A 25,471-nucleotide genomic window follows, 5' to 3' on the forward strand; every position below is an offset into this window, starting at 1 on the left:
CTTCAGAATAGTAAATTTCCAAGAAGTACTTGAAGTAAATTTCCAGAAGCATCCATCACAGGTATCTGCAGCTTCAGATACGTAAGTACCACACTTGCCTGTGTGTCACCAGAAGCATTACTCTGCATATGAAACCAGACACCTACTGAATGCTTCATTACTATTACAGCCTTCTGTGCTGAGCTATCCAGTCTGAACTAGTTTTCAGCACTAGCCAACTATTGTAACAACAAATACCTCAGCCCAGCCTGCTTACTAACAGAAGTCACTACGTACAGAGCTGAGCTCTGGCAGATTTCTAACAAGACACCAAAACTACTGTACTTATTATGTCTGACAGAGATCTCACAGAATTACCTGCATTTAGTCAAGATAAAGCAGACTCCTTACTTCATTCTGCTCGTCCTGTCAGAGCCCCTCATCCATCCTTGAAGGCAAGGGAGGTTTATGAAGCAAGTAAGGAAGAAACATCAAGTAACCTGACTGCATTATGGGAAAAGACTTTAAGTTGTATAACAGCCACTAATGAAACTATCAACAATTCTGAGCAATGAACACTGCTCTCTCAAGGGTTAAGAAGGCATTTGAGACGCATAGAGGACGCTGCATTGGAATTAAAGGATTTTACTTTTAATGACCAGCAGAGGCATAGCACACATCTTGAAGCAAAGGCACAGATAAAAGGTAGATTGGCACAGCTACATGAAACTACATCCTGTAACTCTGCTTCTTCCAGACACTCAGGAAAATCTTCTAGGTCTGCCCGCTCATATCATAAATCTTCTTCTAAGTCATTGCGGTCCTGCTCTATAAGGTCAATACTGAGCGACCAAATTCTCAAAACTCGCCAAAAGGTTGCAGTAGCCCAGGTTCAAGCCGCCTGCTCTGAAAAAGAAGCAGCCTTCAAGGCAGAAGCTAAATGCAAGGAGGCAGAAGCTAAATGCAAGGAAGCAGAAGCTAAACGCATTCAAGCAAGAATACAAGCAGAAACAGAGGCTCAGCTAGAAATTCTTCAGAAGAACAGAGAAAAGGAAGTAGCTTTAGCAGAGTTATTTGTCTTGGAACAAGCCCTATTGGAAGAAGAAGGAGCAGCTTGTACCAGCTTGGCTGCTTGTCAAGACCCTGTTGAAAGGACCCTACAGTTTGTCTTAACTCAGAACCACGACAATACAGTCCCACCTACAGTTGGAGATTCTTCTCATAATCATCCAGCAAGTGGATCAGAAGGCAATGTGTCGCCAAAGCAAGCTGGTCAACTAGACACACCTACTAACAGAGACCCTCCACAACATGTGCATAGAGATTACAAGGGCACAGCAGAAGACTACAGAATGAACTCTCTACCCCCTTTGATACAGCTCTCTTTGACTTCAAATGCTCAGAGACCTTCAGACAACAGACCCTTACCTAAATTAAACCCATCTGCAACACCTTTCTCTCTACCTACCAGCCAACATCAGATACCAACCATGGTCCAAGATGGCGCACCATCAGTAGACCCTGTGGCTATAAAAACTGAAAGCACTGACATTGCAGAGTTCAGCAAGTATATGATTTGACAAGAGTTGATTACAACTGGACTGTCTAGATTTGATGACCGCCCAGAGAACTACAGGAGTTGGAGATCTACATTTAAGGCGGTAACCAAGAACTTGGACATTGAACCTCAAGCAGAACTTGACTTACTAATAAAGTGGTTGGGGCGTCAATCTTCAGAACAAGTAAAGAGACTTAAATCTGTCTACATTTATAACTTTAAAGCAGGCCTTGATGCTGCCTGGGAACGTCTAGAACAAGACTATGGGAGCCCCGAAGTCATTGAATCTGCCTTATTCCAGAGACTAAACGACTTTCCTAAAATCTCTCTTAAGGACAATCATAAGCTTAGAGAGTTAGGTGACCTCCTTCATGAACTTGAAATTGCTAAGTTAGATCCTAGTTTACCAGGTCTTAGCTATTTAGACACTGCTCAGGGCGTAAATCCTATTGTAGCAAAGTTGCCTAGTTATCTTCAGGGAAAGTGGACTAGTGTAGGATCAAAGTATAAGTATGAACATCATGTTTCCTTCCCTCCCTTTTCTTATTTCGCAGAGTTCGTGCGGAAGGTTGCAAGATCCAAGAATGACCCAAGCTTCTTCTATCCAGATACAACCACCATTCCTTTAAGTACTTCAAGGGGTATTGCCACCAACAGTAAATTCAAGGATTTAAGGCATCCTATTGCCATGAGGAAGACCGCGATAGCATCCAACGTCTTAGCTACAGACATCAAAGCAAGCAATCTTTATCAACAGTGTCCTATTCATAATGCGCCACACTCTCTCTCCAAATATCGTGCATTTAAGGACAAGCCTATTGAAGAACGCAAATCATTTCTCAAAGAGCATAATATCTGTTTTAAGTGCTGTGCATCCTCCGATCATTTAGCTAGAGACTGTAAGATCGCCATCAGATGTTCTCTCTGTAACAGTGCCAAACATGTGGACGCTCTTCATTCAGACCTGTTCAAAAGGAAACCTTCACCCGGCAGAAACCTCAAGACTACATCAGGTGATGGCGGGGAGAGAACTGAGCAATATGCCAACCCCGTAACCACAAGGTGTACAGAGGTATGTGGAGAAGGGCTTCATAGCAAGTCTTGTAGCAATATATGTCTTGAAAGGGTTTTTCCTGAAGGATGTCCACAAAATTCCATAAAAATGTATGCCATCGCTCATTGGCCAGTACAGAATTCTTTGACCTATTCAACATTCAAGGAGAGACCTGGTCCTATACCTTGCAGACATGTGCAGGAAAGGTCAATACTTCTGGAAGAAGAGTCCATGGCTTCGTAGTTGCATCAGAATATGAGGACACAGAGTTTCCTCTTCCAACTCTAATCGAATGTGATCAGCTACCGAACAACAGAGAAGAAATCCCCACACCAGAGGATGCACGTCATCACCCTCATTTGAGCCACATTGCTAACTACATTCCACCACTTAACAAGGATGTTAAGATTTTGATTCTACTAGGGAGAGACATTCCTAGAGTTCATAAAATAAGAGAGTTATGTAACGGTCCAGATGATGCTCCTCAGCCCAGAAACTTGATCTTGGATGGGTGATAATAGGAGAAGTCTGTTTAGACCAATCTTACAAGCTCTTGGATGTAGCTTCCTACAAAACTAATGTTACCTGTCAATTGATGAAATGTCCATTGCACTATTATGTGAAGGAACGACTTGATTTCAAAAACGAAGTTCCATATCAAGCACTCCAAAGCATTAACTGCAAGCTCACTTCTCAAAAGGACTTTGGTGATTCAGTGTACCAAACTACTCGTGATGACAACAAGATTGCCCCTTCAGTCGAAGACAAGGAGTTCATCAAGATTATGGATGAAGAGTTCTTCAAGGACAATTCCAACAGTTGGGTAGCTCCGTTACCCTTCCGAGTACCAAGGCTTCCTCTCCCTAACAATCGAGAACAAGCTTTAACCAGATTTGCTGCACTTAAGAAAACTCTCCGTAACAAACCTGAGAAGCAAGAGCACTTTCTAGCATTCATGCAGAAGATTTTAGTGCCAGCAGTTGTCCTCACACAATCCATTTGGTTTTCAGGACCCAAGTTTTTAATGGACCAGTCTTCTACAAACTCAGAAGAAGATATCGATTTCCACCTGGAGGATCCAGATACTGATCCGGAAATCCGGCCTGAAGTTGTAGCATTGAGTTCCAACATCTGCTCAAGAAGAAATTTGGAGGATGAAGATGACTCCACAGATATGGGGGATGGAGCTGATGAATGGATGCAGGCCAAGACTCTGGTTAAGCCTCCGGACCAGCTGGAACTCAGCGAGGCTGAACTTAAAGAGGAATTCACTCGTATCCTGACTGCAAACAACCCTCGTACCCCCCAGATTATTGTGAGGTACAGTTTTAAGGAACGGGCCTACAAACCCATTAGCATCGTGGACCAGCTGGCCGTACACTTCTCCCTGGATGGAAACATGTCACACAAAGACTCTGATGAAGCGTGGCAACAGGGGGCGAAGTTGGGAGTCATTGAAGAGACTCAGACCAACGACTCCACAGAGCCGGGAGACAAAGATACAGATGGGAAGTCTGACGCTCAGGCTAGTGAAGAATGGACAGAAGGTGAGGAAATACCATCCAGGAACAAGAAGGAGAGAAAACTGACCAACCAGTTCAATTATAGCGAGAGAGCGTCCCAGAGCATTAACAAACCCCTGCGGGAGCGAGCTTCTCAGACAGAGCCACCTCCAAGGGCCACCTTCTCCGCCACTGCAAACCAGTGGAAATTCAACCCACCACATGCTTCACACATGGAGCGGAGCATGGGAACGTATGATTGGGATGGCAAGGCGCATACTGGATTCTATGTTGCTTGATGTGAGTTCTTCACGTCTTACCCATGAAGTACTTACTACATTCCTTGCTGAGGTCGCAGCAATAATCAACTCAAGACCGCTGATAGCTGTATCCACAGACCCAGAATGTCCAACTGTTTTAACTCCAGCTGCATTATTGAGCCGGACAATTGGACAGATCCCAGCGCCAAAGAGCATCTTTGATGAAAAGGACATATATAAACGTCAATGGAGATACGCTCAATACCTTGCAGATTGTTTCTGGGACAGATGGAGGAGGGAATACCTCACACTTCTCCAAGGACGTAAAAAGTGGCATACCCAGAAGCCTAACTTAAAGGAAGGGGACCTGGTTCTTCTAAAAGACAAGCAAACTCACCGGATCCAGTGGCCAGTTGGAGTTATTACAAAGGCCATTGCTAGCGATGATGGAAAGGTCCGAAGTGTGGAAGTCAGGATTGTAAAGGACGGGAGCCCAAAAACCTTCCTGAGACCAGTCACTGAGACAGTCCTAATTATGCCTGCTTCCAAAAATTCTGATTCAGTGTTATGTGAAGGAGTCACTTAGATCTCTAGCATAGTTAGCTTAGAGGAGAGGGCTACATAGCATTCTACTGTATGCAATGTTAATTGTATGTTTATGGAAAAGAATTGTGTAGTGGTATCTCATGATACCAGGCGGGGAGTGTGCTGCCACGCAGCTTTAACTGTCTAGCAGTTGTTATTACATGTTATGTTATGCTATGTTATTGGTATCTTCCTTGCACCCCTGCTGTTTCTGGCTAGATGGTTTCTCCCATCCTCCATTTCCTGCTGTTACTCCCATTTTGTTTAGTTGTTATGAGGAGACTGCAGAGTGTGGAAGCTGTGTAACTTCATTGGAAATTTACCTATGGAAAAGCCTCTATGTTTATGCCTTTGCTAACTTGAAGCATAAAGAAGCATTGGAGAACACCTCTGGAGTCTTTATTCATTGAGTAAACTATCTGTTAAAGCCATCATTCAACCTGCTGCACACACTTACAGACTGGGGGTCTACAAGAAGGTCACAGGTACAATCGATGCTGAGACAGAACAATAACAGCCTGAGCATTTTTTTCAGGGGAGGCTGGGGGACATTCATAACAATAAAAATCTGCCTGAGGGACCATATACAAACATTAGCCCACCGGTGGGATTTAAAACTAGAATTCTATGCTCAGTCAAATGAAACCATGAAATCTGCAAGAATAGCAAGATGGCCCCTGCTTGTAAAAAACAACACAAAACAGGATTCCGCACAGTATTTCTATAATAACCTTTATTAGTATTTTTAAAAGATACAAGATAATCCTAAACAAGCTAATAGTAATGTACATTTATTATACAAACAAGTAACATAGGAAATACAGTTGTTGTGCTCTGGCACCCTGATAAAATGGCCAATTCATCGTGTTTTTCCGTATTTAGCTATCCAGAATAAATGGCTAGATTGAGTGAAACAACCACATACATAGTATATAGTATTTGCAATTCTAAATGTTACACTAAGGCTCTTGAACAGAATGTGTGACTCCACTTACATAAGCATATAACAGAATGTGCACACTAGTTTTCAAACGTTCAAGAAAAGTCACAGGCTGTAATACTGCATAAGGTTCTTGTTTTTTGGCCAGGAAACGTATAAAGTACACCTCTACGCAATGGAGGCAGCTTCTTGTAAACTGTACAGCATAGCCTTATTATTGGCAAACTACCTTTTGTGAGGCAACCAGCTCCAAATTAAAGGATACATACCCCATTTTTGTGTTTTCTGACTATATGATAGGGTAGCAAAATACTAAGCAAGTAAGTAGTATTCATTACTTGTCTTGTTCTCCTATGTCTACACAGACTTTTATATCTACTCTTTCCAATGTGTATGTTCAAAAAAGCACTGTCATGTGGGAATGTGGGTACCCTAAACCTCAGATGAAAAACTGTACAAAAAAGGTACCATAGACCCTAGGTTAGGTACTTGTAGACCTAACATGAAGGAACTGTAGAAATGAGGTGCTTGCAGACCTAGCATGAGGGAACTGTAGAAATAAGGTACTTGCAAGACCTAACATGAGGGAATTGTAGAAATTAGGTACCCCAAGACCCAACACGAAGGAACAGTAGAAATAAGGTACCCCCAGACCCAACATGAGGGAACTGTAGAAAGGAGGTACCCACAGACCTAACCTGAGGGAATTGTAGAAAGGAGGTACCCCCAGACCCAACATGAGGGAACTGTAAAAAATAAGGTACCCCCAGACCCAACATGAGGGAACTGTAGAAATGAGGTACCCACAGACCTAACATGAGGGAATTGTAGAAATGAGGTATCCGCAGACCTAACATGAGGGAACTGCAACAATGAGGTACCCCAGACCTAACATGAGGAAACTGAAGAGATGAGGTACTTGCAAGACCTAACATGAAGGAACTGTAGAAATGAGGTACCCCTAGACCCAACACGAGGGAACTGTAGAAATAAGGTACTTGTAGACCTAACATGAGGAAACTGTAGAAAAGATGTACCTGCAGACCCAACATGAGGGAACTGTAGAAATGAGGTATCTGGAGACCTACCATGGGGGAACTGTATAAATAAAGTTCCCCCAGACCGAACATGAGGGAACTGCAGAAACAAGGTATTTCCAGACCTAACAAGAGGGAACTGTAGAAATGAGGTACCCACGGACCTAACATGAGGGAATTGTAGAAGCGAGGTACCCACAGACCTAACATGAGGGAACTGCAGCATTAATGTACCCCAGACCTAACATGAGGGAACTAGAAATGAGGTACCTGTAGATTTTAACATGATTTTCGCCCCGTCTAGCCAATGAGACTCATATCAGGAAATTACCTCAACCTAAATTGTCCAGACACCCCTTAACTGAGTGGTGGTCAGATCTTAAGACCTTTGGCTTAATTTAATGGGTACATTTATTCTTGCTAATATAAAGATTTTTAGAGTATAAAGTTAACAGTGTACAATACAAGCCCATCCCTACATAAAAATGGAATGAAAAATTATGTTTTCAATAATTGAATAAATAATTGAATATGCTCTACAGAACAAAACAGCTTATGAATACTATGGCTATATATTTTGCTGCCCTGTCTTACAACATAATATGTAGCTGAAAGAGTTATACTTTACCTACTTTACCTGTAGAAACCTCCAAGTCAGGACGAAGTTGTCAGGAAGAGTTGTTCAGTAAAACAATGTATTTTGGGAATTGTTTTATTAAAGAAAAATGTGTTTTAGGAATCAGTAATCATTGGTAAACATTTTCATAAACTACCCACTGACACACAACTCTGCTTGCAAATAATTTAACAGCATGACTCAGGCCAATTCAGTAAGACAGCTGGCAAAGTGCAGTCATCCACAGAAGCAATCCTAATTCAACTCTTTTTGCTATTGTTTTAAGTCACAATTTGATTGGCTGAAATGAATACCTGCACTTTGTACATCTTAATTGTTCTTTGTTTTACTAAATAAGCTTAAAAGCTTCTCTGTCAAAAATATTGCTGCATCACAATGTGTTTACCGCCATTGTTATCTAGGTACACAAACTACATTTCCCCATCCATCAGCTTTGACCAAATAGCGCCATTAATGTTGTCTCCCGCGGTACAGAACAAAAATTACACAAAAGGAACTTCCCCAAGCCCCCTAATAGAAATCATACAAATTCTAATTGGTACATTCTATTAATTGAGAACAATGGCTTTTCTTATTAGTAGAAAAAGAAAACAATATCAAATAAGTGACACTTCACAGGTAAGCAGATTCCAGCTGCAGCTTAGTTAAAAAGGGACCTACATCAAATTATCCCGCTGGAGTTAAGCCCATAGGCAGCGCAGGTATGGTTCCCCCTCCCTCCATCCCCAAAGAAGTTAGACATATGCTAACATATCTAAACTTTGAAATGGTTATGTAGAAAGAAGTTCTCCAGAAAAGAACATGTTCTACATACTGCAATGAGGCATAATGTTCACAAATAAGACATATGAGGAGTATATGGTTATTGCTTCCTATATAAAGGTGCATTGTAGTTATGACTGTGTCATTGAAGGGTTATATTTTCAGAAATTCAGGATCACAGTAGAGATCAATAATAAAAATGTGTAATAAAATGTCTCCAATTGCCTAAAAAGAAAGTATGCTGTGATTAACGTTCCTAGAATAATGGAAATCCTTCTCAAGATTAAAAGGAACATATGAAGAAAGAAGCATGGGCACACCTATCACTGACTTATTTTTGTAGTGTCATGTTCCATGGTTGTCCCATAAAGCAGTTCAGTGTTTTTTTTTTTCTTCCTGGTAAATAAATGACCCAAAGAAGCATTTGTATATCAAGCGTGGAGAAGGTGTCAGGATCCACTATCCTTCTCCCACTGGACACTGCTAGTGCCCATGATTGGCACAGTGCTGTTACATAGAAGTGGGTAAGAGGACCCTGGCCCTGTGTAAGTTCCAAGTCAGTTTGGAGCTTACAAAGGGCTTTATTTCCATGGTTCTAGTGGGTGAGGGGTCAGTGTGGGAGGATGTAAAGGAGAATATATGGTGCTGGGGCAGGATGGGGGAGTTAATTGTCTCTCTTATTTTAAGGACAAAGGAAAGTCTCTGCTTAAAGTGAAATTTCAGTCAAAATCTAGCTAAACCCTGGTACACACTAGGAGGTTTTTTTTTTCGTTCAACCCAGTGGGTTGTAAAGAACGGTCAGCTCCGGACGAAGCAGATGCTCCAACTTTGCGAAGTTAGTATTGGGATTTTCCCTGCTCAGCTGTTGTGTTCTAACAGACGGACAGCCCCCGTCTGAACACTCTAATCAGCACTCTCTGCCACTGGTTGAGAGCGCTGATTGGGAGACGGCCAAAACAGCGTTTCTTTTTTTTTTTTTTTTAACCAGCCGATGTCTCCCGACATTCGACTACTTCCACCCCCATTCTAGAACAATTCTATCTACCCTGTAAAAAAAAAAAAAAGGATGTGTATACTTGCCTATTCTGATGCCATTCTGATCACATGCTCTCCCCAGTGGCGGCTTCATTGTGGAGGAGAGATTACCGACAAGGGCTACAAATGCCTGTGCGCTGACGTCACCCATAGGCTTACTATGGGACATTTGTTGTCGACTGCTCCTCCTCTACACTGAAGCAGGTGCTGGAACCTGATCATGTGACTGGACTGGAGCAGCCTCAGAATAGGTAAGTAGACATTTTTACTTTCACAGGGTAGATAGAATAGTCTTAGAATGGGGTGGGAGTACAGTTAGCCTAAAAATTTGATTTTTGACTGAGCTAAAGCTTGTACAAATATGTACATTTTTCTGATGTATCCATATATTTTAGGATCACAAAATATGTAGTTATGTTTGTTAAAAGATAGTAAAAACTAATCCATGCACAAACAAATCCAGATATTTAAAAAAAAGTCTGCTTTGGGCAAAAAATGGTTAGATTTATAGTCTAAGGTCTGATTGGCTGCTGTAGGCAACATTACCATTTTCCTTACACACCCGGTTTTATACAATTTTTGAATTTGTTCTTTAACTATGATTTTCAGGAAACCAAGATAATATTTTAGTAAAAGAGCATGCTGAAGTAAAGAATTTAAAATTCATGTCTCTTGCCAGGCAATAAAAATGATTGAATTGTAATGATAGGTGCTATCCAATGTAATTAATGAAATTTAAAACTTGATTCTCCAATTCAGGTTGGAAAATTACAATTAGAATCTCATAATAAGAGAAACACCTACAATTTATATTGTTTACTTGTATATCTAACCCTGTGTGCCTGTGGATATCCTGAATTTCATACCGGTTGAAGAAAACCTGTACGGTGGAAAACATGGGGATGTCCACTGCCAACCTCCTTCTGAAAGTGCCAGATGCATTGCGGTCTCTAGCCTTGGTATTTTCTAAATCACAGACCTACACAGAGCATGTAGCAAGCAAAGTTACAACTCCTGATAGGCATGCATAGTTTTAGTTCTGAGACTAGAAAATATTGGGTTAGCATGATAACCAAGCAACAACCATTTTCAAATGAAGAGGTCAACAGCCCACATATTTCTTTTAGCACAGATTTCCTTTGAGAAGCAGCAATTTTTCTGATCCAATTAGTGGCCATCACAATGCACCTTTAATGCAAGCTGCTACAATGCTGTTTAGTAAGACAAACAGTGGGATTAAGTCACCGTAAAAAATGAAATGCTGATTTTGTACAACATTTGTGTTATCCCACAAAGAATGGCACATCAAAAAAAAAAAAAATCCTCATTTACAATATAGCCCACTGGACATGTTTAACGATGAAAAATGACAGATGCCCGAACATGTAAATAAAGCTTAGAGATCTAGCAGCAAAGACAAAACTAATTTGCATATTATGTAGTGCAATGGGTATTCAGCACATGTCTCTTACCAAATAACACCCCTCCCCCAAAGAATATGGCTAGATATTACAGAATTGGGCACACTGAACTGGGGGCCTAGTCATGTCCTGCTACATAGCAGGGATATACTGGAACCTGTGTAATTTAATTAATAGCAATGGCATTGTAAGGTTGATTTACTATAACTGGAGAGTGCAAAATCTGGTTCAGCTCTGCATAGAAACTAATCCGCTTCGATTTATTTCCCCCGATACTTAATAGAGTAAGCTGAAGTTAGATGCGGATTGGCTGCCATGCACAGCTTTACCAGATTTTGCACTCTCCAGTTTTAGTAAATCAACCCCACTGTGTCCAAATCTGAGCATTATAAGGAAAGTCCAACCCTAGCAGAACAGTCTGCAAGGCTGCAGATACGTGTCACTAAGTCACTTTCTACACTTTTGATTCTCCAGGCGATTATAACCAAAGAATACAAACTGCAGTAGTTTGCAACACATTCCAGAGGTACAACAATGCAGACAAGGCTATCATCACTGAGTATGAAGGCCAGGGGTGGAAATTCTCATAAAGCAGTCCAGTGGTTGCAAAAGTCCTTCAGTGTACCATTCTGTGTTAAGGTAGCCAATACCCAGAATCATTACCCATAAATAACACACTTAAATGTTCTATTGTAGACAGGTCTATGCAAAGGTATGCTCTGGATAGCTAACTTTTATGGCTCCCCAGTAACAGGCCCGAATAAGACAAACTAAGCCTAAAAGATAGGCAACCGCCCAGGAGACATATGTTGCACGGAAATGCCTTGCAAAGTCTTGTGTTCCGACCTGGGAAAGAGCAGAGAATGAAGTCACTTTAATTACAGTATTTTCATGCATTTTTACGGTTATTTTCTGTATTAATTCTGTTAAAAATAAAAGAATATCGACACTAAAGCTTGGTCATACATGGATAGAAATTCTACAAGTTCAGCAGGGACCAGCCAAATTTCCAGCAGTGTGTGGCAGTGAATGCTTGGCAGGTTTGGGGGTTTCATCCATCAACCTCGTTTTAGGGATGGAGGAATCTGTTCATTTTTTTTTTTTGTTCAGCTCACTGGCTAATTAGGGGGAAAAAAAAACAGTGTATGGCCAACCTTAAGTGGTTCTAAAACGCTCAAGATTTTTTACCTTAATGCATTGTAAAAATGTAAAAATCCTTCTGGGTGCAGCTCCCACCCAGCTTCTACTTACCTGAGCCCCATCTTGATCCAGCAATGTGCATGAGAGCAGAGGCTCTTCCCGGTCTCTGTCTCCTCATTGGCTTACACAGCAGGGGGAGCCATTCGTTCTTGCTGCTGTCATTCACAGCCAGTAAGCCAATGAGCAATGAGGAGAGAGCAGGGCCGAGCCGCATTCTGTGTGTGAATGGACACACAGTGTGGCTCGGGAGCGAGCCTGCTCAGGTGCCCTTATAGCAAGAGGCTGCAAGGGGTGGAGCCAGGACCACCTGCAGAGGACCCAAAAAGAAGAGAATTGTGGCTGCTCTTTGCAAAACCATTGCACAGAGCAGGTAAGTTTAATATGCTTATTATTTATTTATTTTTTTTAAATCTTTCCTTTACAATCACTTTAACTGAAATAAACCTGCTGGCAGATAAGTGTAGAACATGGACATAAAAAAAGCATCCACCATAAGACCAAAAGGAAAGCTCTTAGGCTTTTTTCCCTGGAAGCCCCCAGAGTAATTATGCAAATACCAAAGCATTAGCATGCCTTCAAGATCGCCTGGCAATACCAGATTCTATAGTTTTCCCTGTGACACCAGGCAGTAAAAAAACACCAATACAATTCTGCGCTGTAATTTTTATGGTGGCCACACATCTACAGTGCCTTGAAAAAGTATTCACACCCTTTGAAATTTTCCACATTTTGTCATGTTACAACCAAAAAAGTAAATGTATTTTATTGGGATTTTTTGTGATAGACCAACACAAAGTGGCACATAATTGTGAAGTGGAAGGAAAAGTATAAATGGTTTTTACAAATAAAGATCTGTGTGGTGTGGTGTGCATTTCTCTTTAGTCCCCGAGTCAATACTTTGTAGAATCACCTTTGGCTGCAATTACAGCTGCAACACTTTTTTGGTATGTCTCTACCAGCTTTGCACATCTAGAGAGTGAACTTTTTTCCTATTCTTCTTTGCAAAATAGCTCAAGCTCTGTAAATAGCAAATTTTCAAGTTTTGCCACAGATTCTCAATTGGATTTAGGACTGAACTTCTTTGATCTAAACCATTCCATTGTAGCTCTGGCTGTATGTTTAGGGTCGTTGTCCTGCTGGAATGTGAACCTCTGCCCAGTCTCAAGTCTTTTGTAGACTCTAATAGGTTTTCTACTAACGTTGCCCTGTATTTGGCTCCATCCATCTTCCCATCAACTCTGACCAGCTTCCCGGTCCCTGCTGAAGAAATGCATCCCCACAACAAGATGCTGCCACCACCATATTTCACAGTGGGGATGGTGTGTTTAGGGTGATGTGCAGTGTTAGTTTTCCGCCACACATAGCATTTTGCTTTTAGGCCAAAAAGTTCAATTTTGCTCTCATCTGACCAGAGCACCTTCTTCCACATGTTTGCGGTGTCCCCCACATGGCTTCTGGCAAACTGCAAACGGGGCTTCTCATGGTTTCCTTTCAACAATGGCTTTCTTTGGGCCACTCTTACATAATGGCAAGATTTGTGGAGTGTGGATGTGTGTTGTCCTGTGGATCTCAGCAGCTACTCAAGAGTTACTATGGGCCTCTTGGCTGCTTCTAAGAATAATGCTCTCCTTGCCCGACCTGTCAGTTTAGGTGGACAGACTTGTTTTGGTAGGTTTGTTCCATACTTTTTACATTTTTGAATGATGGATTGAACAGTGCTCCATGAGATGTTCAAAGTTTTGGATATTTTATTATAACCTAATCTTGCTTTAAACTTCTCCACAACTTCGTCCCTGAACTGTCTGGTGTGTTCCTTGGCCTTCATGTTGCGGTTTGTTCACTAATGTTTTCTAACAAACCTCTGAGGGCTTCACAGAACAGCTGTATTTATACTGAGATTAAATTACACACAGGTGGACTCTGTTTACTAATTAGGTGATTTCTGAAGGCAATTGCTTCCATTAGTATCAGAATAAAGGGGGCTGAATACAAATTCACGCCACATTTTTCAGATATTTATTTGAAAATGATTTTGAAAACCTGTCATAATTTTTCCTTCCATTTCACAATTATGTGCCACTTTGTGTTTGTCTATCACATAAAATCCCAATAAAATACTGTATATTGAGGTTTTTGGGTGTAACATGACAATATGTGTAAAATTTCAAGGGGTATGAATACTTTTTCAAGGCACTCTATCAATATCAATGTGATATGATCATTAAACTGAAAATGTGTCACTAGTAATTTGATTAAATTGAATTTGTTTTTTTGCAAAAACAGAAAGCAACTGCCCCAAGTTGATTGATTTAGGCTCAATGGAGCTGGTTTACACTGCTCCGAGGCGGCTGCGGCCCGCATTGGAAAAGGGTCCCGTGTGCCCTTGGCTCAGTTTCAGGTGTGCATTCCGGCAACTTGATCAGTTTTGACTCTACTGTTTTCGTTGTCCATGGCTGAATTTTATTGCTTCTGATGGCTGAAATAAATACCTGTGTTTGTGCCGGACAAACAATTTAATTTGTGATTAATATTTATGAAGGATTGAGGTTGGTGTCGGTGTCATTAGGAATATATTGACGTCCCTAGCAGATCGCACATCCAGTGCAGTTTAACCACTTAAGCCCCGGAAGATTTTACCCCCTTCCTGACCAGGGGGTATTTTGCGATTCGGCACTGCGTGATTTTAACAGACAATTGCGCGGTCGTGCGACGCTGTATCTAAACGAATTTGGTGTCCTTTTTTTCCCACAGAGCTTTCTTTTGGTGGTATTTGATCACCCGTGCGATTTTTATTTTTTGCGCTATAAACAAAAAAAGAGCGTACATTTTGCAAAAATAACAATATTTTTCACATTTTTTTATATGAAATTCCCCAAAAAAAATGTAAAAATCAAAATTTTTTTAAATTTTCGGCCAATTTGTTTTATGCTACCTATGTTTGGTAAAAAAAAAAAAATCGCAAAAAGCGTATTTTGATTGGTTTGCGCAAAAGTTATCGCGTTTACTAACAAAGGGAAAGATTTCTGTCATTTTTGGTGTTTTTTTTTTAACGTGTAATGGCGGCGATCTGCGATTTTTTTTTGCGGTACTGCGACATTGGGGCGGACAGATCGGACCCTTGACTGACATTTTTGACACTTTTGGGGTTACCAGTGACATTTCTACAGTAATCAGTGCTATATATATGCACTGTTACTGTAAAAATACACTGGTAGTGAAGGGGTTAACTTTATTTGGGAGGGAGGGGCTGTGTGTGTCCCTAGGGGCGTGCTTTCTACTGTGATTGGCTGTGGCTTGAGCTGTAAGGACACTGATCAACGGATCTACATAGTAGATCCATGTGATCAGTGTCTTTACAGCGAGGAGAATGACAGGTGGCTTGTTTACACAAGCTGCCTGACATTCTCCCTCTCCCCCGCCGATCGCCGAGTGACCGGCGGACATCGGGTCCGCTGGTCACACGCGCGGGGGGGTCCGTGACCGCGCGGGCGCGCGCTCGCTCCCCAGAGCCTCACAGGCGAGCGACGTAGACCTACGTCACTCTGCCTGTGAGGGGCTGACTGCCGCAGTAAATATACTGTGAGCAGTCGGCAAGCGGTTAAACACAGTGCAGGAAACGCACACAAACGCAAATTTCCCACACCGTGTTCTGGTGTAAACCGACCCTTAGACCCTTTTCACACGGGCGGACCGGATCTGACCATCCATTGCTCTCTATTGAGCTGCGCATGTGCAGGCACATTTGCATCCGCCAACATTTGATCCCGTCCACTAAAACAGACAGATGGAGGATTCTTCCCCATCCGTCTGTCGGATCAGATGTAATCGGACAGGTGGTTCGTTTACATCGAAAACGCCCATACAGGAAAGTGCATAAAAGAGGAGCAGACACAGGCCTGTCATCTGTGGACAGGTCCCATGCTAAAAGGCGGATCCGCAGGCAGAGTTCGCTCGTGTGAAAGACCCCTTAGAGTGAAAACAACTATTTATTGTGAGAGAGAACTTAAAATCTTACATTTCTTATACCTAAATAGCTATGTAATTATACAATAACTCTCAATGCTAAAACTATAAATGTGTTGTCGTTTTTAAAATGTGTTATTTTAAAAATTGATATCAAATAAATACAAAGATTATAAAAATTGATATCAATTAAATACAAAGATTCATTTATTTTAGAAGTTATGAAAAACACAATTCAAATTGGTGGACAGGCTGTCTTGCAGTAAATTGTAATTGCACTCCTTCAAGTACCAGTCAGTCATTCTCATGAAATAAATTTACAGGAAAGAAGCCTTTAAGAGAAGGAAAAGTGAACAGTAAATGACTCACTTACCGTTAGGCCAACACCAATAAAAATGCAGATCATTCCCATTGTAATATAAGCACAACAGCGTCGGCGTGGAAGGGCACTTCCTACAGATGATCTGACAGAAAAAAAGTGAAAAGAAAATAATTATTTTTTTATCTGCACCTCGCAAGCATCTTTTTCAGATTACACGATCCGGTTGTCCAGCTGGCCCAAAATGCTCCCTTATGTAATTAGGGCCTGTGTTAACCACTACTTGACGACCAGGCCTATTTCTGACTTTTGTTGCTTACAAGTTAAAATTTGTATAAAGAGAATAAAATGGCGGTTGTTGCAATATTTTATGAAACATTGTATTTGCACAGCGGTCTTTCAAACAAAATTTTAAAATACACTTCAATTAACCACTTTACCACCGGAGGATTTTGCGCCACTTTTTGTGTTTTCGGCACTGTGCGACTTTAACTGACAATTGTGCGGTCATGCAATGTGGTACCCAAACAAAATTTACGTCCTTTTTTTCCCCACAAACAGAGCTTTCTTTTGGTGGTATTTGATCACCTCTGCGCTTTTTATTTTTTGCGATATTAATAAAAAAAAGAGCGAAAATTTTGCAAAAAAAAATGACATTTTCAACTTTGTCTTTTAAAAAATATCCAATATACTCAATTTATGTCATTTTTTTTGGCCAAAATATATTTAGCTACATGTCTTTGACAAAAAAAAATTCAATGAGCGTATTTTTATTGGTTTGCGCAAAAGTTATAGCGTCTACAAACTATGGTGTAAATACTGAAATTTTACGCAGCTTTAATTTCTGACTGCCTATCTCATTTCATGAAGTGCTAAAATGGCAGGGCAGTACAAGACCCCCCCAAATTACCACTTTTTGGAAAGTAGACATCCTAAGGAATGTTCTGAGAGGCATGTTGAGCTCATTGAATATTTAATTTTTTTGTCACAGGTGTTTGAAAAATGACTAAAAAAAAAAAAAATTTTTTAACACAAAGTTGTCACTAAAAGATAAATTTCTCACACATGCCATGGGTATATGTGTAATTACACCCCAAAATATATTCTGCTGCTTCTCCTGAGTACAGGGATACCACATATGTGAGCCTTTTTGGGAGCCTAGCTGTGTACGGGACCCCAAAAATCAATCTCCATCTTTAGGTTTTCTAATGGAGTAAATTTTTGATTTTACTCCTCACTACCCATCACAGTTTCGGAGGCCCTGAAATTTCAAGATAGCACAAAACCCCCCCAAATTACCCCATTTTACAAAATAGACACCCCAAGCTATTTGCTGAGAGGCATGGTGAGTCCATGGAATATTTTATATTTTGCCACAAGTTTTGGGAAAATTACAATTTTTTTTTTTTTTTAACACAAAGTTGTCACTAAAAGATAAATTTCTCACACATGACATGGGTATATGTGGAATGACACCCCAAAATACATTCTGCCGCTTCTCCTGAGTATGGGGATACCACATATGTGAGACTTTCTGGGAGCCTAGCTGTGTACGGAACCCCGAAAATCAATCTCCATCTTTAGGTTTTCTAATGGCGTAAATTGTTGATTTCACTCCTGACTACCCATCACAGTTTCGGAGGCCCTGAAATTTCAAGATAGCAGAAAACCCCCCAAATGACCCCATTTTGCAAAGTAGACACCCCAAGCTATTTGCTGAGAGGCATGGTGAGTCCATGGAATATTTTATATTTTGCCACAAGTTCCGGGAAATATATTATTTTTTTTTTGTTTTTTTACACAAAGTTGTCACTAAATGATATATTGCTCACACATGCCATGGGTATATGTGAAATGACACCCCAAAATACATTCTGCTGCTTCTCCTGAGTACAGGGATACCACATGTGTGAGACTTTTTTGCAGTCTAGCCGAGTACAGGCCCCCGAAAATCAATCACCACTTTCAGGCTTTCCAAGGGCGTAAATTGTTGATTTCACTCCTGACTACCTATCACAGTTTCGGAGGCCTTGAAATGCCAAGACAGCACAACCCCCCCCCCCCAAATAACCCCTTTTCGGAAAGTAGACACCCTAAGCTATTTGCAGAGAGGCATGTTGAGTGTTTTGCAGATCTCACTTTTTGTCACAAAGTTTTGGAAATTGAAAAAAAGAGGAAAAAAAATGCATTTTCCTGTTTTTTCTTCATTTTCCAAAAAAAATGAGAGATGCAAAATACTCACCATGCCTCTCAGCAAATAGATTGGAGTGTCTACTTTGCAAAATGGGGTCATTTGGGGGGGTTTTGTGCCATCTTGGCATTTCATGGCCTTCAAAAGTGTGATAGGTAGTAAGGAGTGAGATCAACAATTTACGCCCTTAGAAAGCCAGAAGGTGCGGATTGGTTTTCCGGGTCCTGTACACGGCTAGACTGCCAAAAAGTCTCACACATGGGGTATCCCTGTACTCAGGAGAAGCAGCAGAATGTATTTTGGTGTGTCATTTCACATATACACATGGCATGCGTGAGCAATATATTATTTAGTGACAACTTTGTGTAAAAAAAAAAACAAAAAAAAAACAAATTGTCATTTTCCTGAAACTTAGGGCAAAATATAAAATACTCCATGGACTCAATATGCCTCTCAGCAAATAGCTTTGGGTGTCTACTTTCCAAAAAGGGGTCATTGGGGGGTGTTTGAACAGTCCTGGCATTTTATGCTCAATTTTAGCAACACATCACCCACTCTTCTAACCACTTGAAAACCAAGCCTTTTCTGTGAGTTTTTGTTTACATGAAAAAATATTTTTTTTTCACAAGAAAATTACTTTGAACCCCCAAACATTATATATTTTTTTAAAGCAGAGGCCCTACAGAACAAAATGGTGGATGTTGCAATTTTTTTTGTCACACGGTATTTGCGCACACATTCTCCAAACGCAATTTTTGCGTAAAAAAAACACTTTTTTTATATTTAATGCAGAAATACACTATATAATTCCAAATTGTTTGGTAAAATTTAAAAGATGATCTTATGCCGAGTTCATAGACACCTAACATGACATGCTTTAAAAATTGCGCACGCCCGTGCCGCGGCAACAAACTACGTACGGTTTTAAAAGCCTTTAAAAGTCTTTACAGGTTACCACTTTGGACTTACAGAGGAGGTCTACCGCAATAATTACTGCCCTCGACCTGGCGTTCGCGGCGATACCTCACATGCATGCTGCAATTGCGGTTTACATATGACACTAGACCAACGCTTGTGTGCGCATTTGCGCGCAAGCACAGGGGGACAGGGGGGCTTGATTTATTTATTTTTTTTAAATTTGCTTTCTTATGTTATCTTGACACCTTTTCTTTCATTTTTTTTTCTTTAATCATTTTTATTGTTATCACGGTGAATTTAAATTTCCCCTATGATAGCAATCTGTAGTGACAGGTACTCTTTTTAAAAAAAATTGGGGTCTTTTAGACTCTAGATCTTTCCTCTGACCTTAACGCATCTGACCATACCAAAATTGGTGTGATAAAATACTTTCCCAATTTCCCAATGGCGCTGTTTATTTCTGGCGAAACAGAAGTCATGAAATGCTAGTAGCTTCCGGTATCTTAGGCCATAGAGATGATTGGAGCCATTCTCATCTCCAATCAGCTCTATGGTTAGATAATTGAACCACCGGCTGCACCGGTGGGACAGGAGAGCCGAGAAAAACCGTGGAAGGCAGCGGAAGGCGGCAGGAGGGGGGGGGGGGGGGGGAGTCCCCTCCCACTGCATGTAAAAGCAGTCTAGCGGCCAATTATCCTCTAGGATTGCTTTTACATGTAAGCCGACCGCTGGCTGTAAAAAACGATACCAAGATGATGCCTAAATCTGCAGGCATCATCCTGGTATAACCACTCAAAGTCCAGCAACGTACCAGTACATTGCTGGTCCTTGTTTGGCATATAGGTTTTTTTTTTTTTTCATGCAGCCTGTGGGCTGAACGAAAAAAAAGAGAACCTATCAGAAATCAGCACAGGAATAATGCGTAGTATTACTCATCATTAACCGCCCAAACAACCACCCACTGAATTTAATGATGGGTATACACGACACTATCCACGTATACCAAAATAGGATTTTAACTGCAGTGCTGAAATCAGAAAATCACCACAGCTGCTACCAGCAAAGGTATCCATATATGCTGAGTGCAAACACTGTTTGTGTCAGAATATATAAAATCAATGCGTGGTAGCCGACGAGTACCTGCAAGAGAAACAGGTCACGAAAGAATGAAAAAACAAACAAAGGACATTAAAAGTACAGTAGGAAGTGTAGAAGAACATAAAAAATGACTGAGACGACAACTATTTTTGGCTTTTATGTATTATTTTTTATTTTTTTCTTCAAACGTCGAGTTCCAGGTTCCAGGTTCGGGTCTCTCAAAATGACGATAGCCATCGAACATCTTTTGAGACCCTGTGTAAATTTGCCCTAAACTGTGCCGTGCTGTACCCTACGCTAATAATCCAGTAGTGTGTGGTAGCGACGGAAACAGTCACCGTGGCAAAGACCAGGTTGGTCAGGACAGACGGGACAATAATTCCGGGTGTCACGCCTAAATCTGCGCTTGCTGCAGACACGGCATCTTTTTTGGGGGTATCGTTGGGTAGGGGTACTCGGGAGGAATTTCGGAAAATGCCTCTCATGCAGCCGGCTCACTGCATCTGGTTGGTGAATTGGGGCAGGAGCACCAGCTGGATACAGAAGGGCTCTGATTATCTCTTCTTGGAATTGAAAGAAGGATAATGTTCCGGCAGACGCTTTGTATAAGACAAAAGCGTTGTAAACAGCCAACTGAAATAGGTATACAGACACTTTTTTGTACCAGCGTCTGGCCTTACGGGCAATTAAGTACGGTCCCATCATCTGGTCGTTAAAGTCCACCCCTCCCATTTTACGGTTATAGTCGTGGACACAGAGGGGCTTCTCAACAACACCAGTGACCGTAGAAATTTGGACTGCCGTGTCTGGGTGAATGGAGGACAGCACGTAAACGTTTCGTTTGTCCCTCCACTTCACTGCAAGCAATTCCTCGCACCTCAAGCAGGCTCTCTCCCCCGAGCTCAGTGGGGCATTTACTAGCCGTTGGGGGAAGCCCCGGCGATTAGATCGCACGGTGCCACAAGCGCCAATTTGCAATTGAAAGAGGTGTCTAAAAAGTGGCACGCTTGAATAGAAATTGTCCACGTACAAGTGGTACCCCTTTCCGAATAAGGGTGACACCAAGTCCCAAACTATCTTGCCGCTGCTCCCTATGTAGTCTGGGCAGTCGGGGGGCTCCACAGTGCCGTCTTTTCCCTCGTAGACACGGAAATTAACTGTATAGCCTGTGGCCCTGTCACAAAGCTTATACAACTTGACCCCGTATCTGGCACGCTTGCTGGGGAGGTACTGTTTGATAGCAAGGCGGCCAGTAAACTTAATCAGGGACTCGTCAACGCAGACATCTTGTTGGGGGGTAAACAAGGCTGTGAACCGCTGATTGAAGTGGTCTACGAGGGGCCGAATTTTGTGGAGCCGATCATATTCAGGGTCTCCCCGAGGACGACAGAGTTCATTGTCGTTGAAATGCATGAACCAAAATATTTGTTCGTATCGAGCCCTGGACATAGCAGCAGAGAACACGTGCATTTGATGAATTGGGTCAGTGGACCAATATAACCGCAATTCATTCTTTCTTGTAATGCCCGTGTTGAAGGAAAGGCCCAGATAGGTTTTAAACTCCTGAATCGTAATAGGATTCCAGGCAAATGGTCTGGCAAGGGGTGAATTTGGGTTGGCGGCGATAAATTGATGAGCATACAAATTTGATTGGTCCACAATAGATCTGTAAAGATCTTCAGTGAAAAACAGCTCAAAAAAGTTTATGGGATTAAAACCAGCTGTTTCCACTTGGATTCCGGGTTGGGCGGTGAATGGGGGAAGTACTGGCGCTGTGGAATCTGTGGGCTGCCAATTAGGATATGCCAGCGCTTCAGGGAGGACACTATGGGCTCTACGGGCCTGTCTTCAGATACGCGGTGGCTGCGGGCCACGACTCGTGCTAGCCACCGCACCAGCTTCAACTGCACTTAGGTGACTCGCCACGTCACCAGGTGATACTGCAGTGCTGGTTGAAGGTCCAGGGTGTACTAGGCCGCTCGTGCTTGCCAGATCACGAGAAGTGTGAGCGACACTAGTATTGGCACTCTGCTGCATACGAGAAACTCCTGGTTCTTGCAAGTCAGCAACTCCAGAATGGGGTCGGGTACGCCTGACCTTAGCAGGGACCCCTCTGTCGGAGCTATCTGTCAGGGAGCCGCTGCTGTCATCTGGTTCGTATATTGACCCTGATTCTGCCAGTGAGGCTTCCCCATCGCTCTCACTTGACATGGTCATTATACTATATAACTCTTCACCACTGTACCAACGTTTTGTCCTTTTAGTAACTAAATTTACCGGTACAGTAGTGTGACTACTAGGTAATAAAAGCACCTGGTTGTCGAGGACTATTTGGTCGCTACAAAAAACTGCTAGTGCTAACAGAGATCAGGCCTGACTCTGCTAACGCAGCGGTTTTGTGTAATTTGTGTTTTTTGGAAGTGTCAGTAATCTATTGATTACTACACTTGCCTGGGTAAGGTGGGCTGGGCAGGGGGGCTAAACGCAGGTGCTAGCAGGAATCAGTGCTGATTGTGCAAACACTGCGTTTTGGGAACACTAAATTAGGAGGACGCTAGTATAGTTCTGATCAGATCAGATATTGATCTGTTCAAACACTATACTAGTAACGGAGGTGTGTGTGTGTGTGTGTGTATGTGTGTTAGTGTACTTGACTCTAACTGACGCTAAGTAACGGTGGTGTAGTGGGACCCTGACGCTAACTAGCTAGCCTAAGTTGTGTCACCCGTGGCGCTAATACAGTGATCGTTAATCACTGTATATAGTGAACACTGTGACAGGGAAGTGAAGGGGTTAAACTGGGGGAGATCAAGGGGTTAAACCTTTATAGAGGATAGATGGCGGGTGGCCTAAACCTATTCGGGCATAGCGCATGCGCAAATTAGGGTCACAAGTGACACTAAATACAGTGATCAGTAGTTATCTGATATACTGTATATATTCGTGCACTGTGTGATAGGGAGTGAAGGGGTTAACTGCGGGAGATCAAGGGGTTAAACCTTTATAAGGGATAGATGGCGGGTGGCCTAAACCTATTCGGGCCTAGCGCAAGCGCAAATTAGGATCACAAGTGACACTAAATACAGTGATCAGTAGTTATCTGATATACTGTATATATTAGTGCACTGTGTTATAGAGAGTGAAGGGGTTAACTGGGGAAGATCAAGGGATTAAAAGTTTATTACGGGATAGGTGGCGGGTGCCCTAACCCTATCTGGGCTTAGCGCAAGCGCAAATTAGGGTCACTAGTGACACTAAATACAGTGATCAGTATTTACCTATATACTGTATTTAGTGCACAGAGTAATAGGGTGTAAAAGGGTTAACTGTGGGTGATCAAAGGGTTAAAACTTTATTAGGGGATAGGTGGCGGGTGCCCTAACCCTATTTGGGCCTAGCGCAAGCGCAAACTACGCTCACAAGTGACACTTATACAGTGATCAGTAAAATATCTGTATACCACTGTATATAGTGTTCACTGTGAGGGGTTTGGGGGTGATCAGGGGGGTGATCAGAGGTGATCAAGGGGTTAAATGTACCTATGTGAGGTGTGTCAGTGTAGTGTTGGTGGAAACTCACGTTTTTGCTGTGTCTCTGTCTTCTCCTGGAACCGAAAGGACTCCAGAAGGGACAGTGACGTCACTTCCCCTGCCTGTGTTTACATTACACAGACAGGGGACAGATTTCCATTGGCTGGGACCGATCGCCAGACACTGACCAAAAATCATTGGTCAGTATCTGGTGACTGATCGGTTCCCAAACGAATCCGATCGGAATCGGCTCCCGCGGCGCGCGCTCTGGGAGCTGTGAACCCGCCCGACGTATGTCTACGTCGCTGGACGGGATCGTGGCAAAGTGCCACAGTAGCCTCCATGTGAGCGGAGGTAAAGTGGTTAATTAAAATTAATTAAAAAAAAAAACATTAAAAAGTAAAGTTAGCCCATTTTTTTTGTATAACGTGAAAGATAATGCAACGCTGAGTAAATAGATACCCAACATGTCACGCTTTAATATTGCGCACGCTTGTGGAATGGTGACAAACTATGGTACTTAAAAATCTCCATAGGTGATGATTTAAAAATGTTAAATGGTTACCTGTTTAGAGTTACAGAGGAGGTCTTGTGCTAGAATTATTGCTCTCGCTCCAACGATCGTGGCGATACCTCACATGTATGGTTTGAACACTGTTTACATTTGCGAGTGCGACTTATGTATGCGTTTGCTTTGGTGTGCGAGCACAGAGGGATGGGCGCTTTTTTTTTTCCTTTTTTTTTACAGTGTCCCTTTAAAAAAAAAATGTTTCTGACCACTTTTATTGCGGTCAAAAGGGATGTAAACATCCCCTGTGACAGCAATAGCTAGTGACAGGTGCTCCTTATGGAGGGATCTGGGGTCTAAAAGACCCCAAACCCCTCCTTTGCACTTAAAAGTCTTTGAAACGCCAAGATCTGCGTTTCTGAATACTTCTGATTTATTAAAACTGCCACCGTTGACCACCGAGTAAACCGTAAGTGACGTTGCTTCCAAATTACTACATCAGAGACCCGTTCAAAGCTAATTCCAGCTTTGTTCGGGTCTCTGGCCAGCCGGCAGAAGTGCCAGCTGGTGGCTCAGGTCTCCTGATGGGATGGGAGACCCAGGCAGGGTGGCGGGAGGGGGGGCGTGGGGATGTCCCCTCCCACTGCTCGTAATAACTGCCGAGCAGCTGCTTAGCCACATCCAATGTTACTACAAGAAAGCCGACCGTTCAATCAAAAAAATGGTACAACCACTTGAGCAAAATCACGCAAAGGTACGTGATTTTGCGGCAAGTGGTTAATGGGCTTTGGGCTCGTGCCAATGTCACCGGTATAACATCGGTTTAGGATGCCTCAGAGAGCATTCAAAATCCATTAATAAATGTATTTGACCTACAGTTTTTTTTTTTTATATAGCGCAGCCATGCAGGGGTCCCCCCCTCATGGCCGTGTCATTCATTCAGTTCTGTGATTGAATCAACTACAAGTACTGAC

General features: G+C 42.1%; 1 protein-coding gene and 1 long non-coding RNA gene across 2 annotated transcripts in view; one reads left to right on the forward strand and one right to left on the reverse strand.

Annotated features, from left to right (window-relative positions):
- The first annotated feature begins 6,359 nt into the window (after positions 1-6,359).
- On the forward strand, positions 6,360-7,424 carry LOC309556110. The gene is made up of 3 exons (XR_014225301.1): positions 6,360-6,441; positions 6,482-6,793; positions 7,182-7,424. It is a non-coding gene; the product is annotated as an uncharacterized lncRNA (long non-coding RNA).
- A 3,985-nt stretch (positions 7,425-11,409) lies between these two features.
- The window catches only part of PIP4P2 (phosphatidylinositol-4,5-bisphosphate 4-phosphatase 2), a 106,732-nt gene continuing 92,670 nt past the window's right edge, over positions 11,410-25,471 (reverse strand). The window contains exons 6-7 of the mRNA XM_082258436.1: positions 16,307-16,397; positions 11,410-11,616 (exon numbers count right to left, since the gene is read on the reverse strand). Of these exons, the coding sequence (XP_082114562.1) occupies positions 11,473-11,616; positions 16,307-16,397 (235 nt within the window). The 3' untranslated portion in view covers positions 11,410-11,472. The remainder of the gene's footprint in view (positions 11,617-16,306; positions 16,398-25,471) is intronic.

This window comes from Pelophylax lessonae, assembly GCF_965119305.1.
Source record: "Pelophylax lessonae genome assembly, chromosome: 5".
In the NCBI taxonomy this organism is placed as follows: domain Eukaryota; kingdom Metazoa; phylum Chordata; class Amphibia; order Anura; family Ranidae; genus Pelophylax; species Pelophylax lessonae.